General features: G+C 28.7%; 1 protein-coding gene across 3 annotated transcripts in view; it reads left to right on the top strand.

Annotated features, from left to right (window-relative positions):
* The first annotated feature begins 202 nt into the window (after window positions 1-202).
* Window positions 203-16,209, top strand: part of LOC117170571 (probable multidrug resistance-associated protein lethal(2)03659) — a 19,181-nt gene continuing 3,174 nt past the window's right edge. Inside the window, exons 1-9 of one of the 3 annotated variants that reach the window (XM_033357412.1) lie at window positions 203-522; window positions 691-859; window positions 4,048-4,296; window positions 6,770-7,025; window positions 7,146-7,320; window positions 7,498-7,654; window positions 9,654-9,856; window positions 11,770-12,264; window positions 12,587-13,415. In XM_033357412.1, coding sequence (XP_033213303.1) covers window positions 786-859; window positions 4,048-4,296; window positions 6,770-7,025; window positions 7,146-7,320; window positions 7,498-7,654; window positions 9,654-9,856; window positions 11,770-12,264; window positions 12,587-13,415 — 2,438 coding nt within the window. In that variant the 5' untranslated portion in view covers window positions 203-522; window positions 691-785. Of the gene's footprint in view, window positions 527-568; window positions 860-4,047; window positions 4,297-6,769; window positions 7,026-7,145; window positions 7,321-7,497; window positions 7,655-9,653; window positions 9,857-11,769; window positions 12,265-12,586; window positions 13,416-16,209 lie in introns of those variants that run through there. The other 2 variants (XM_033357430.1, XM_033357420.1) reach the window with 2 other exon arrangements.

Raw genomic sequence — 16,209 nt, 5'->3', positions numbered from 1 at the left:
CATGAGTGCAAGAGAGACGCTCTGATGCTTTATCTACTAGCGTCTCACTCGCAATCACACTTCCCTATATGACTGCTATGGAACTGACCACACACACACACTGACACACAATACACACGTATGTATGTGTGTGTGTGTGTATATATATAACAAGAACTTATTATTGTATTGCGTTTAGAACACAGTATCGAGTCAACATCAACGTTCCACATTCAAGCCATCTTTTACAAACAATTTTGCATTTATACATGATTTTAAAAAGTTTTGTCAAAGCAGACGTTTAAAGATTTCTAATCGCGATTCAATATAATGTTATGTAAATCCTTACAATAATAAGATTTTAATATGGAAATTACTGTGCACTCGAAAGCCAAATTGTATTATTTTGCATTATTACAGTTTGAAATTAATCATTACATTGTACCCAGTGACAGATTCTTAATGTATGCGTGATACATATGTATAAATCTCATCATAATGAAAGGAGGGCAAAAAATGGTTGGCGAATATTCATAACAGCACGTAGGTATAAGTTTTATAACTCAATCTCGCTAAAATTATTCAGTAAATGATTCTGCTCGAGTCACGTGTGAAATATTGTGCACCTGATACTCGTACACACGAGTTGTCGATACAAATTTGCGTGAGTGACAATTCTAAAATCATGAATTTTGTGATCCACACTCTTAGCCAGAAATGTCATTTTTGTATTGGTGACTAGTGCTTCAAACAAGTCCTCAAAGTGATCAGTAGGTTGAGTGAAAAACCACGAAGAACTTTTTGAAATGGATAAAAATGAGAAGAAGGAGGTGAAGAATCCCAGGAAAAATGCTAATATATTTTCAGTTCTCAGCTTTTCGTAAGTTCTTATTTTAATTTGACATACTTATTCATTAATTTTGCCTTTATGAAATAAAAAATGTAATATTTGACACGTTTCAAAGTTAAAGTTATCTCAATAAAATTGTCAATTTTAAGCGACTTGAATTTCCAATTATGAAATTCATTTATAATGGAAAAAAACACTTGCAAGTTTTTTAATATCGTGAAAAATTCAAATTTGTTAAAATTGAAACGTTCATCATGTCAACATTTTTAATTCAAAATTTCCAAAAATGTCAAACTAGATTCGTTTGAAGTGGAAACCAAAATTTTTTCATTATAAGAAAGATTAAAACTTGAATAATTACGAAAATAAAACTAATAAAATAAGACATATGAAATTTCGAGGTTCAAAATTAAATATCACAAATTTTTTAATCTTCAAACTTTAATCATTTCAAAATAACGCGCTTAAAATTTAGCGATATAAAATATAATTCATAAAAAATGAAGTAAATTGGACGAGATACATTTTTGATAAGGATTTTAATTTGACAATTTTAAAGTCGAAAGTTTAAACATGAATTAACTGGAATTTGAAAAAATGCAAACTCAGCAGTCATGACTTTAAATCGACAAGTAAAAAGTAAAGAAATGAAATACTTAAATTTGCAGAGAATAAAGATTTTAGAACTCTAAAAACGTAATGAATTGGGACATTTTTAATTTCAAAGGCATTTCTCAAATGAAAAATGTAACATTTGACATTTTTCAAGATTAAAATGATCTAAATTAAATTTTAAATTTTTGGCCACTTGATAATTTCAATAATAAAACGCACAAAACGAAACAATGGAAATTTCGTGATTGGAAATTAAACATTTTTAATTTCAACATCTTCAAACTTTAAGCATTCCAAATTAATGTGTTTAAAATTCCACAATGTATCATTTAAGCCATAAAAAATTAAACAAATTAAAAGTTAAATTTCTGATTAGGATTTTCATGTGAGAATTTTGAAGTCGGGAAGTTTAAAATTAATTCATGAAAAATTGCAAAGTAAGCAATCTTAACATTGAAGCGACAGGTAAAAGAAAATAAATTAATTCTTTCTATTTTTATAGTTTATTTATTTGAAAATTAAACAAACTTGACGATTTAGACAAATTCTAATTAGAAACGTCCAGCTTATCGTAATTGCTTATTTTAATTTGAGATACTTAATAATTAATGAAGCCTTGATGAAATATAAATTTTAAAATTTCACATGTTTCATATTTAAACATTTATATGTCAATAATCGCTGGGGGATTATATTGACCCGCAATAATAAATTCCATAGGGAATGTTGATGTACGTTGTTGGGTTCAAGGTTAGGTGAATCGAAAACAATTAAATTGCTTCAAACATTTCGACACACAATGGTGGCCCTTATCAGTGAATCGCACTACATCTGTGAAAATTATATAGTAATTTCTTGTAGACACGGAATTTGAAAATTGAAAGTCTTACCCTATAGTTAATATCGTAGTTGTACAATTATATAAAATTCTTTAATTTTATTTAAAAAATTTTAAAATATTTTTATTTCATTAATAATTATTTATGAATAACTATTCTTTCTGTGTTTTAGCGACGTAAATTTCATGAAAACAGTTACACTGCAGTAAACATAATTTCAAAGCTGTCAACAAAATTTTAGTCCAAGAACTTTAAAAAATGTTTTTTAACGACGTAGATTTGATGGAAAAAATGTTCAACAATCTTTTTATGAGAAAAAATATCCTGAGACAAATTTTTGATATGAAAGTAAAAATACGGAATAGTATTTAAATTTTATTCGAATAATTATTATTCATTAAACAAATGTTATCGATGAACATTTGCTGAGAAAATTTACACTGCAGTAAAACTGAAAATGTTCCAAAAAAAAATTATAGCTAAAAAGTGTGTTTTTAATCAAAAACATTGTAGTCGAATAATTCTTATGCTTTAAAATGTAAGCATTGTAGTTAAATAATTCATTAAGACATTCTATATTTGAAAGCGAACAACTTATATTAACATGTTCTACGAAATTTCTATATCAAATTTCTAATTTTTAACTATTTAAACTTGCAAATTAGAGTTAAATACATTAAAGTCATTTTTCATAAATTAAAAACAACAGTGAAACTTGAATAATTTCAAAATTAAAACGCAGAAAATGAAACGATTAAAATTTAGAGGTGCAAAAATGAGAATTTCTAATTTAAAAATCTTCAAACTCAGCAATCTTGACATTAAATCTACTAGTAAAATGTAAATAAATTCATTCTTTAAGTTGCCACTGTTTAAGAATTTTTTAATTGTATTATTAAATCTATCACTTTTAAATCTAAGCACTAAAGATTCAAAATCCTATATATAAAAACTCGTATCGATAAAAAATCGAACAAAACATGTAAGCTTTATTTTTTATGCAATGATGATTGAAATTACAATTTTGAACAAATTTCAAATTTTTAGTATCGAAGGTTCATGAAATTCTATAAGCATTTAACAATTTTCAAAGTGCAAAGTTTTCGATATGAAAAATGTGTACGGTTTAAGATTTAAGCATTACATTTTTAAGGTTTCAAATTTAAAGCATGAAAAATCACAAATTTCAAGTTGTAATCAAATATACCAAAAAAATTAAAGTCCAAAAACTTGCAAATCTGACTGACGTTAACATACACTGAGAAAAATATTTGATTGGAACAACAAAAGAATTTTTTTACTGTAAAAAAAAAAATTTTATTATTTCAGCAAAAGTTCTGTTAATCAATAGTAAAACTGCAGAAACAACATAATTTCGAAGTTTGTTGAATTATTTACATTTTTCATCTAAATATTTATTGAAATGAACAAAAAAATGTTTTTTTAACAACAAAAGACTTTCTTTATTTATTATCAGCTAAATTGGTTTGATGTCCTAGCCAAACATTTTCCTCCTTAAATTAAAAAATATCCAAAATTTAATAAAAATTTAGTAGAGTAAAAAAACTCGATGTTCAGTGAATAACTTGCAAAACTTTTTTTAAACAACCAAAACGTTTTGTTGAATCCAAAAAAATTGGTTTCCACAATCACCAATAAAAAATTTGCTACAGATTCAACAAAACAGTTTTTTTCAGGTTTTAATTCTTTATTATAAAAGTGAAAATTCTAAATTTTAAAAGTAAACCATTTTTCTCCCACTAGTTGGCTCTACAAAATTTGTTTCTTGGGGTATCGCAAGGAGCTGGAGGTGACTGACCTTTATTCTCCACTCGATGAACATTCTAGTCACCAGTTAGGAAATAAAATCGTTAGAATATGGAACTCAGAAGAAATCCGATGCAAAGAAAAAGGAAAATCTAAACCCGATTTAATTAGGGTACTCGCTCGTTGTTTTGGGAAAAGAATTGTAATAATTGGTTGCTTCCAAGCATTTACAGAACTAGTTGTAAGGTAAATTAATAGTTACATTTTGTAATTTAACGATTCAAAAACTAAATGCAACTTAGGTATTTCAGACTGGACAGGGGAAATCCAAGATGTCTGCAAGCCGAGGGCCAAACCATAATACCAATTGGATGGGTCGAAAACATTTTTTATTGCCAACAAGATTTTAGGTGGTGGGATACTTTATCGTCCGAGGATTGCACTTTATTGTCCGCGGGAAATGCGCGCGCATGTGCGTTCGTCACTACGCCCCACGCGCAATTTCCTACGTGGGGCTTTCTCTTTAAGCTAACCACAAACCTAAAACGTAATATCACGTATCAGCAAATTAAATGTTTAAATTTATTAATGCTTAATAGCATTTTTTTAATATTTAAAAGTTCCCCGCCTTAATATTTCAAACATTAAAACTTTTCCAAAGTCTCCTAAAACTTTAGAACTCTATAATAGTACATTGTGTTTGCTAAAACTCCTCTATCTTGGTGCACAATATACTATTATAGCGTTTTACACTTTCATGAGACTTTGGGAACATTTCAAAGTTGCAAGTATTAAGGTGGGAAAATTTTAAATATTTAAAAAATGCTATTAAGTATTAAATTAAAACATTTCATTCTATATCAATATATATTAATATAGTTTAAAGAATAATGTAAATATTAAGATAATGTCATATAAATATGTATTACTGTATTAAAATGAAGCCATCGCAGGGTTTAAAAGATCGCGTAATTAAATGAAAAAAATTAGTCAAAAAGCACTTTTTTCCGGAATCAAAAAGTGTGTAGTGGAAAATTAACATGATTTTCTAAGCAAAATTTACTGTTTTCTAAGCTAATATTTTCAAATTATTAGGATATAAACAAAATTCCTATCTATTTTTTTCAATCTCCACAATCTTTTCCCTTTTCTCTTCTTTTCATTTTTTCTTGTTTTCCACTTAAATTCGTATTGAATTAATAGAACTCAATAAAAAAAAACTTTTTCTTTAAAAATCCGTGTTTTTTATTTGAAAATTTGATAATTTGGTAGAATTTCTTTACTTCCTTGAACAATAAACTTTTTTTTAATAAAAATTCATGTCTTTTGGTAGAAACATAAATTTTTTGGTTGAAAATTCAATTTTTTAGTTTTAGTTGATCATTCAACTATTTTGTTGGAAATGCATATTTTTGGATGAATTGAATTTTTTCTGATAACAAATTATTCCAGTTAAATCTTCATCATATGAGTTTAGAGTTCATTTCTTTGCCAGGAATTGTAACCATTTTTAGAAAAGTCTTCCTTTTTTTTTAATCTATCTTTTATTGATCCTTTAATTATTCTAGTTAAATATTCATCAAATAAGTTAACGATTTATAATAAAAGTTTAAAATTATCTTCTTAGTAGAAAATTCATATATTTAGTTGAAACTTTAACTGTTCGGTTGAAAATTATCATTTTTGATAAAAAATCGTCATTTCTGCTAAAAAATTCGACTATTTTGTATCAAATTCGTCTTCTTGGTTTGAAATTTGAACAAGTTGGTTTGACGTTTTTGTTGTTTTTAAACAGAAGAATCATGTCTGGTTCAAAATTTCAATTTTTTGTTTAATTTTGTTTTGAAAATTCATCTCATTTAGTAGCAACATTTTGGGGTAAAAGTGCAACTGTCTGTTTTTCTCTAAATTTTTATTAGTTAAGATTTTCACTAATATCAATTAGTTACTTATACTAGCTATGAATTAGCTGTTTTTTAAGCTAGAATTCATTCACTGATGGAAATTGGTAAACATTTTTTCTGATTTAACTATTTTGAGTAAAATTGGTCTTTTTTGGTTGAATTCAACTGTTTTTTATCTAGAATAAAAATCTTTTTGTTTAAATATGAACTGTTATTTTTTCTTTGAGAAGTCGTCTTTTTTAGGAAAATTCCACTAATTTGCTTAAAGATAAACTACTTTGTTAATGATTCATTTTTTGATTGCAGATTCATCACTTTAGTTGAAAATTCAAATCTTCGGTTGGAAATCTAAGTTTTATTAAACATTTAACTTTTTTTTTTCATTTATCTTTTTGATAGAAAGTTCATTTTCATGAGCTTCAAAATTTATCTTTTGGGTTAAAATCTCATTTATTTGGCAGAAAATGCAATTGAATTTAATATATTATGAAACTTTTGAACGTTTCTGAAACTCAAGAAACATTCAATCTTTTATTGAAACATTTCATTGACTTTTCAATTGAAAACTCACATTCCTCATTTTTTTAGTTTTTAAAACTATTCTATTATATAATAAAAATGAGAATTGCTTTAATCACCATTTTACAATTCGTTTAAATAGATTTAAAAAATAGTACATGATATTTAAATACACTTATTGTAAGAAATTATCACACAAAAACATCATCAACATGAAATGTTTACTCAGAGATTTGTTTGCTCCTTAATTTCAACAAAACTACATTTAATTTTAGTATTATGCTTTAATTTTCCAGAATCTGTCAACCAGTCTTTCTCTCAAAATTGTTGACTTTTTTTCACACTGGAGAAGCGTTTACAAATAACGAAGTTTATTATTGGGCAGCAGGGCTTGTTTTGAGTCAAATCATCCATTGCGTGATTTTTAATCTTGCTTTACACGGAATGACCCATATGGGGATGAAAATTAGGGTAGCTTGTTGCACTCTGATTTACAGAAAAATTTTACGAATGTCGAAAAGTTCGATTGAAGAAGGTACAACTGTTGGACAGGTGATAATATATGAATTAAATAATTTATAGATAAATATTAACAATGATCAAGAAATAATTTGGAATCTTTGAAAAATATATTATTAATTAATAACTATTATTCTAATCATTATTTTCCAGATAGTCAATTTGTTAAGCAACGACGTGAACAATCTAGACTTTGTCTTGAACGATTTACATTATTTTTGGATAGCACCAATTCAGGCCATCATAGTCGCTTATATTTTATATACGGAAGTTCAATTATCAGCTGTTTTTGGAATTTTGGTTCTCTTTTTAAGCATGCCCCTCCTAGGTATTTTATTTCTCAATAAATTCCAATCAAGTTACATTTCTGCTTTGGTAATATAATTGGTCGTTCAAATTAATTAAAATTAAACTTTTTTTTATTCAGTTGAAGAAACTAAATTCAAATATTTTTCTTCTCTTTCTTTAGGTTTATTTTGTTTTCTTACATTTTATTTGATTTCAGTTTTCATTGGATTACGAGTACCTGACATAACCCTAAAAGCCTCATTAAAAACAGACGAAAGACTACGTTTGATGAATGAAATAATCAGTGGAGTACAGGTGATTAAAATGTATGCTTGGGAAAAGCCTTTCTCCTACCTAGTTGATAAAGCGCGTCAGTAAGTAAAAGAGCTAACTAATTACAAGAAAAAGGAATGATTTGTTTCAAAAAAGTCGGTCTTGTTTAATTACCAAAAATTGTCTTGAATCTATCTTTAAAGAATTGGCTTGATTCAAGCTATATCCAAACTAAATAACTGAGTCAGAGTGTTGGGTAGAAACTTGTTACAAGTAACTACGTTATTAAAAAGTTACGTTATTTTTAACTTTCAGTCACTTCGTTACGATTTAAAAAATTTACTTGTGATGTAACTTAGTTACGATTTTTTAAGTTACTTGAAAGTTAGTTATTCTAAAGTGAATTCGTGTTTTTTGTACTTTTATATTTCCTATAAGAAGATGTTAATGGGTCGGTTATGGGTAGAAGATTAATCCCTTTTGGTTGAAGATTCAGCTATTTTGTTGAAAATTCGTCTTTTGTAGCTAAATTGAACTATCATTTATTTAAAATAAAAATCTTTTTTGTTAAAAAAAATTAAACTATTAGATTTTTCGTTAAGAATTCTTCTATTTTTGTTAAAGTTTCACTACATTGTTAAAAATTCACTACATTGTTAAAAATTCATTTCTTTTGGTAGAAAGTTCACCTATTTGTTTGAAAAGTCATATTTTCGGTTTAAAAATCAAACTGTTTTGTAGAAAATTCGTCTTTTTTAATACTTAATTTGTTTAGAAATTCAACAATTTATAGTCCAATTTTGTTCTTTCTTAGTTTAAAATTCGGCTGTTGCATTTCAAAATGTATCTCTTTGGTTAAAAAAATTCAAATATTTTGGTAAAAAATTAATCTGATTTGGGTGAAAATTCAGCTTCTTTGTTGAAAATTCGTCTTTTTCTTGTTGAATACAACTGTGTTTGTTGAAAATTCAAGTATGTATTTTGGTAGAAAGTTCAAATTTATGGATAGAAGGTTTAGCTATTTTGTTGAAAATTCGTCTTTTCTGATTGGAAATTTAACTACGTGGTAGAATATTGAACTATTGCTCATTGTTAAACATTCAAGTGTGTGTTTGAAGAGTTCAAAATTCTGGTAAAAAATCTCACTTTTTTGTTGAAAAAATCAACATTTCTAGTACAAAATTAATCTGATTTGGTTGAGTATACAGCTAATTCGTTGAAAATTCGTCTTTTTATTTGAATTAAACTGTGTAGGATTTCGAATTAAAATTATTTTTGCTAGAAATAATATCAACTATTATATTTTATGTTGATAATTCATATATTTTGGTTAAAAATCCATGTATTTTGTTTAAAAGTCAACTAATTTGGTAGAAAGTTGAACTAGTTCGTTGAAAAGTAACGAACACTTTTATTAAAAATTTATATTTTCGGTTTGAAAATTCAACTCTTTTGGTAAAAAGTATTTTTTGTTGTTGTTAAAAATTCATATTATTTCTATAAAAATTTGTTAACTCTGTTAAACATTCAGTTGTTTAGTTGAAGGTTCATTAATTTTTCTTTTAGGTATAAAATCAAACTATTTTGTTACAAAATTCAACTATTCCTTTCAAAATTTATTTTTGTATTGGGAATTTAACTCTTTTGTTGAAAATTTGTTTATTTTGCTTGAAAGTTTAACTAATTGGTTGAAATTTTAACTATTTTGTTAAGAAAAGACTGTTTCGCGCATAGACAGGTACACAGTATACTATTCTATGAATTAACATCTCAGTTATTTGGATTTTTTAAATATAAAATTAGGAAACTGAAAAAAGTAACATAATAGGTAACTTGAAATTACTTTATGTAGTAATTGAAACTAGTTACTAAAAAATGTAATTTACCCGACATTTAACTGAATAGGAAATTTTCGTGCGTAAATCTAATTATTAAGATCTTATCTAAAACTTTTTTCTTGCGAAATAATAATTAAATAATTAAATAATTGAATAATTGAATAATTTACAAATGATCTGATTAACGAATGAATTACGAGCTTCATTGCCAATACTATCTAAGCAACAGTGACAATTATTTCATCAGCCAAATTTTTTGCAGGAAGGAAATCAGTGCAATCAGAAAAAGCTCATTTATCGATGCTGTTCAAATGTCCTTTGATTCTTATATCCCCCGTCTCTGTCTCTTTGTTACGATTGTATCGTATGCGTTAATGGGGAATCCAATATCTGCAAAGACTGTTTACATAATTACAGCTTATTACAACAATATGAGATATTCTGTTAATATCTGCCTAGAATTTAGTAAGAATGCATTCATTATCTTTCAATAACTAAACCAAAGCTCATTTTTACGAATTATGATGATATTCGGTGGTTTCATTCTGTCCGCATGTAAGCACCTGTGGCTCTATTCAATAGAATTCTTTTTTTCATACCTACATTGATTACAAAATGACAATCTCGCGATGGGTTAGCAATAAGTGAATGTGATTATCTGTTTGTGAATTCATCTAAATTCATTCAATTTTCGGAAGTCTTTGAATTCTCTAAATATTCTGAAATTCCTCTGAAATCTTTGGAATTCCTGTGAATTCTGTAGAATTCCTATACATTATTTTATATATTTTTTCATTTCTGGCAATTCTTTAGAATTATTTTTAAAAATGTAGAATTCTTTACAATTTCTTGAAGGCTATGAACTTCCTTGAATTCTCTGGAATTTCTTCAATAGTGTCGAATTTCAGTGTTTGAAATTGCACAAGTTTAATAAAATATAATTTAACTTTTAATTCCTAGTTCAAAAACGTTCTAATTTTCAAGGCTTGAATTTGAGTAATTATTATCATAGATTTCTATTTTTTTACTTTATTCTGGAGGGAATTCAATTCGATCTGGTTTAAATACTTGTTTAATTTTAAAAAATTAAAAAAAGAATACAATTTTGTATGTTTATAATTGAAACCAATCCATTCAGAATATTAAAATCTAAAATTATTAAATTTAAGAATGAATATTAAGGCTTTCAATATAAAATGTTGAAAGATTTTATATCGAAATTTAGCTGAATTTTTTAATATTTGAATTTAAAACTACAATATTGTGAAATTAAAAATTGGAAACCTCAAAAATAAGAAAGTTTGATACCCAATATTTTCGAATTAAAACCTTTTAAAGTAAAAAAACTTTAGTTTCAATCCCTTGCTAATTATACTGCTTTAGAATTGCACATTCAAAACTACAATTGAAAAATAGAATTATAAAAATTTAAAATATAATATTTAAAGATTTATAACAAATATCATATCATATATGTAGTATTAACAGACATTCAAAGCGATTGGATTAATTTCTTTACTAAAAGAGGTGTTTTCAGTCCGAAAAAAAATCACTGTCATTTTCACCGATCAAAATTGAGGAATTTTATATATTAAAACTTGAGGCGTTATAAATTAAACTATTTCAAGCTTCATTTAAAAATGTTAGTATTCTTAAATCAGGATCATGAAGTTAAATCATTAAAAATGATTCATTTATCAATTTTGCATCACGTTTTTTAAAACTCACTCATTTGAATCTAAAGTGCAAAACTAGTAAGCTAAAAATCAAGGATAAATAATTTCAATGCAAGGAGAACAACTTCGTGTAGAAGAAAATGTTAAAAGATGTCAAACTGACGTATATGAAAAAACTGTCACATTTACATGGCAGAAAAAGTCGCGAGGCCAAAAGACACAGTAACATCGAGCGAAACATAGAAGCTTTAATGTGGCAGAATGAACGAATCGTATATTCTTATACGTATATTAATTAATGAAATATACAATTTTTAACTTTAAAAATTGAATTGACTTCCGTTAAATTCATTTCTTGACTTAAATCAAGCTTTCTCGGGTTGTGTTTAGTTGACTTGAATTCGTTCGAAGTCAAGTTTTTAAAAGACATTTTCCTTCAGAAATGTTTCCATCACTTTCACATTTAATCCCCGAGATATTATTTATTTGAATTTGGATAAAAACGCTGCTAAAAATTGAAAATTACAATCATCCGAAGGCAGATAATTTTCATCCCGAGGCGGATAAAAATAATTCTTCGTCAGATAATTGTAATTTTCAATTTTTTGCAGCATTATTATCCAACTTCAGATAAATAATATCTCGGATATTTAATGTATTTTCAATCTAATTAAACTAATTAATTATTTATTTATTCTGCAGGTGTTCAGCGAATGGCAAAGGCAATATCGTCAATCAAACGCCTTGAAAAATTCATGACCTCTTCAGAAATTCAACACTCCCCTGACCTAATTTACACAAATGAAAAAATGACTGACAGCAAAGCTGTAATTGAATTAAAGGATGTATCAGCAAAGTGGTCATCAAATCTAAAGAAGGAAACTTTAAAAAGTGTGAATTTTAGTGCAAAGGGTGGTGCAATCACAGCCCTTATCGGTCAAGTTGGTGCAGGAAAAACGAGTCTTTTCCACACCATTCTTCGAGAACTACCGCTCACTGCAGGAAGACTCAGAGTATCAGGAAAAATTGCTTATGTTAGTCAAGAACCTTGGATTTTTGCCTCGAGCATCAGGCAGAATATTCTCTTCGGAAGACCAATGGACAGAAAGCAATATGAAAATGTGATTAGTGTTTGCCAACTTGATCAGGATTTCGCAATGTTTCCAAACAAGGATCAGACGATGATAGGAGAAAAAGGTTGAATTAACCTTTGATTAATCTAAATGGCACCTTAAATTAATTTTACTTCGCTAGAACTCACGTGAATTGACCTTAAATTTATCGCTTATTCACTTTAATTATCTTAAAATGCAATGTAGATTAAACTCAATGCAAATTAATTTTTTTCAGCTAATCCTAAGGCTGCCTTATATTAATTTCTCTAGTTGAACTTTAATTTAGTTGAATTCGTTGGAATTTAATTAATTTCAGTCTATTTAATTAAATTAAATTAAATACTTTTGAATTTACTTTGAATATACCTTCAATACAGTTGAATTCTGATTGTTCCAACTTGCAGGCATCAATCTCAGTGGAGGTCAACGAGCGAGGATAAACCTGGCCAGAGCAGTCTACTCACAAGCTGAAATTTATCTCCTTGATGATCCCCTATCAGCAGTTGACACACGAGTTGGAAGACTCATTTTTCAACAGTGCATCAACGAATACCTTGAAGGAACCACCAGAATCCTCATAACTCATCAGTTCCAATATCTTAAAAATGTAGACAGAGTCTTTGTCCTTAACAATGGATCCATCGAAGCTCAAGGTACTTTTCGAGAACTCCAAAGCTCTGGCCTTGACTTCATGAAAGTTCTCCAAGATTCTAACGAAGTTGATTCTGTTCCAAAGGAAGAAAAGAGTAAGACTGAGCACTTAGGGACCAATCCACTTGAACAAAGGACCCAAGACCAGGAATTAGAAGAAGAAGCTGAGCTTCGAAGCTTTGGAAGGATCTCTGGAAAGGTCTACATTTCATATTTCAAAGCTGTTGGAAGCTTCGCCTTCGTAGTGCTGATGTTAATTGTCAGTGTACTGAGTCAGATGGTTGCGAGTGGTGGAGATTATTTTGTTGCTGTCTGGGTGAACGCGGAAGAGAAATTCAATAGGTCCAAAATTTTTAGAGGATCTAATCCTGATGAAGATGTATCTTTCGACAGAGATTGGTACATCTATGTATATGCCATCCTGACCTTGTTGACCATCATCATGGTCTATGTGCAGGTCTTTATATATTATGAAATGTGCATGAGAGCTTCCCAAACGCTGCACGCTTCCATGTTTTCTAAGATTATTAGAGCGACGATGTCTTTCTTCCACAACAATCCGTCTGGTCGAATTCTCAACAGGTAATTGAAATTCATCTTCAATTGGTGATAATAATTATACAGTTGAATAGATAATCAAAAGCGGAAGAGCTTTGAAGACTAAACAATTTTTCTTCCTGTAGGGGTGGAATTCTGCGTAAATGAAAAATGTTTAGGGCGTGTCCAGTAGACAGGGATTTTGATATGATCAGTGGACTTTAAAGAAGAGATTGAGGGAACAATTGGGATTCTAGAAATTCAAGGAATTCGCGGAATTAAAGGATTTCACAGAATTTAATGAGTTCACAAAATTCAAGGAATTTATTGAGTTCAAAGAATTCACGGAATTCGATGAACTTACGGAAGTCAAGGGGAAATTCAAGAAATTTACAGAATTCATGTAATGTACGGAATTCAATGAATTCACAGAGTTCATATAACGTCCGGAATTCATGGATTTCATGAAATTTATGAAATTCAAAGAATTGAGCGAATTAACGGGATTCTACAACTTCAGGGAATGTAATAAAATTCATGGAATTCAACGAATTCAGGGAATTTAATACAATTAACGGAATTCAGCTAATTTAGGGATGGAACAAAATTCACGAAATTCAACGAATTTATTGAGTTCAAGGAATTCAATGAGCTGGATGAATTCAGGGAAATCGAGGAATTCCCAAAATGCAATGAACTTACGGATGTCAAAGGAAAATTCAAGAAATTTACAGAATTCATGTAATGTAGGGAATTCAATAAATTCACAAAATTCATATAACGCCCGGAATTCATGGATTTCATGTAATTCATGAAATTCAAGGAATTTAGCGAATTCACAGGATTCTACAAATTTAGGGAATGTAATCAAATTGGTGGAATTCAGCTAATTTAGGAATGCAATAAAATTCACGAAATTCAACGAATTTATTGAGTTGACGGAATTCGATCAACTCGATGAATTTCAAAAATCGAGGAATTCACAGAATTCAATGAACTTACGGTAGTGAAGGAGAAATTTAAGACATTCACAGAATTCATGTAATGTACGGAATTCAAAGAATTCATATAACGCCAGTAATTCATGTATTTTATGGAATTCGCGGAATTCACGAAATTCAAGGAATTGAGCGAATTAACGGGATTCTACAAATTCAGGGAATGTGATAAAATTAGTGAAATTTAGTTAATTTAGGAATGCAACAAAATTCACGAAATTCAACGAATTTATTGAGTTCGATGAATTCAATGAACTTCATGAATTCAGGGAAATCTAGGAATTTCCAGAATTCAATGAACTTATGGAAGTCAATAGGAAATTCAAGAAATTTACAGAACTCATGTAATGTACGAAATTAAACGAATTCACAGAATTCATATAACGCCCGGAAATCATGGATTTCATGGAATTCATGGAATTCATGGAATTGAGCGAATTCACGGGATTCTACCAATTCGGGGAATGTAATAAAATTCACGGAATTCAATGAACTCGAGAAATTTACGGAAATCGAGGAATTCACAGAATTCAATGAACTTACGGAAGTCAAGGAGAATTTCAATAAATTGACAGAATTCATGTAATGTACGGAATTCAATGAATTCACAGAATTCATATAACGCCTGGAATTTGTGGATTTCATGGAATTCATGAAATGCAAGGAATTGAACGAATTCACGGGATTCAACAAATTCAGGAATGCAACAAAATTTACGAAATTTAACGAATTCATTGAATCCAATGAATTCACGGAGTTCAAGGAATTCGTGGAATTCAAGGAGCTGAAGAAATTCAAGGATTTTACGGAATTCACTGAATTCAAGGAATATACGAAATTCATACCATTAAAGGAATTAGAGCCATTTAGGGAATTCACGTAATTCAAGGAATTCACGGAAATTATATAAAACACATTATTCGCTGAATGCACGGAATTCTCGAAATTTATGAAATTCTAGGCATTCATATAAACCACGGTATTCACGCAATTATTTGTATTTGCGGAATTCAAGAAATTCACGGGATTTGAAAAAATTCACGAAATTCAAGCAATTTAAGAATTCAACAAATTTATGAAATTCAAGGAATTCTTGGAATTCACGAAATTAAAGGAATTCACGGAATTCACGAAATTCACGAAATGCAAGGAATTCATGTAATTCAATGATTCACGTCATTTAATAAAATCATGAAATTCAAGAAATGCATGGAATTAAATGAATTAAAGGTATTCGCGGAATTCGCGGAATTCATGGCATTTAATAAAATCACGGAATTCACGGAATTCATGGCATTCATGGACTTTCACGAATTCCGTCAATTCCTTAAACTCCATCAATTCGATCAATTCCTTTAATTCCGTGAATCCCACCAATTTCGTCAATTCCTTGAATTCCATTAATTTCTCGAACTCTGTGAATTTCATAATTACAGTCAATTTCGTAAATTCCCTAAATTCAGCGAATTTCGTAAATTCTGTAAATTATGTGAATTCTTTAAATTCCGTGAATTCCTTCAATTCAGTTACATTCCTTGAGTTCGTTGAATCTCGTTAAATCGTTGAATTCCATGAAATCCGCGAATTCCATGAATTCTTTGAATTTCGGGAATTTCACAAATTCCATGAATTCCGCTAATTCCATCATTTCCGTGAATTCTATTATTATTATTATTATTATTATTATTATTACACCATTAAGCCATTTCCCTTTCGGGGTAGGCGTGACTCACTCGGCAGGGAAAGGAGTTGTGTGTGGAAGGGATAGAGATTTTTCAGATTGATCCAGAATTCTCGTGCTATTTAAGTAAATAACACGTTCGTTCCGCAACACTGCTCCG

This window comes from Belonocnema kinseyi, chromosome 1, assembly GCF_010883055.1.
Source record: "Belonocnema kinseyi isolate 2016_QV_RU_SX_M_011 chromosome 1, B_treatae_v1, whole genome shotgun sequence".
NCBI classification, from domain to species: Eukaryota; Metazoa; Arthropoda; class Insecta; order Hymenoptera; family Cynipidae; genus Belonocnema; species Belonocnema kinseyi.
This window is presented reverse-complemented; position numbering and strand designations above follow the sequence as displayed.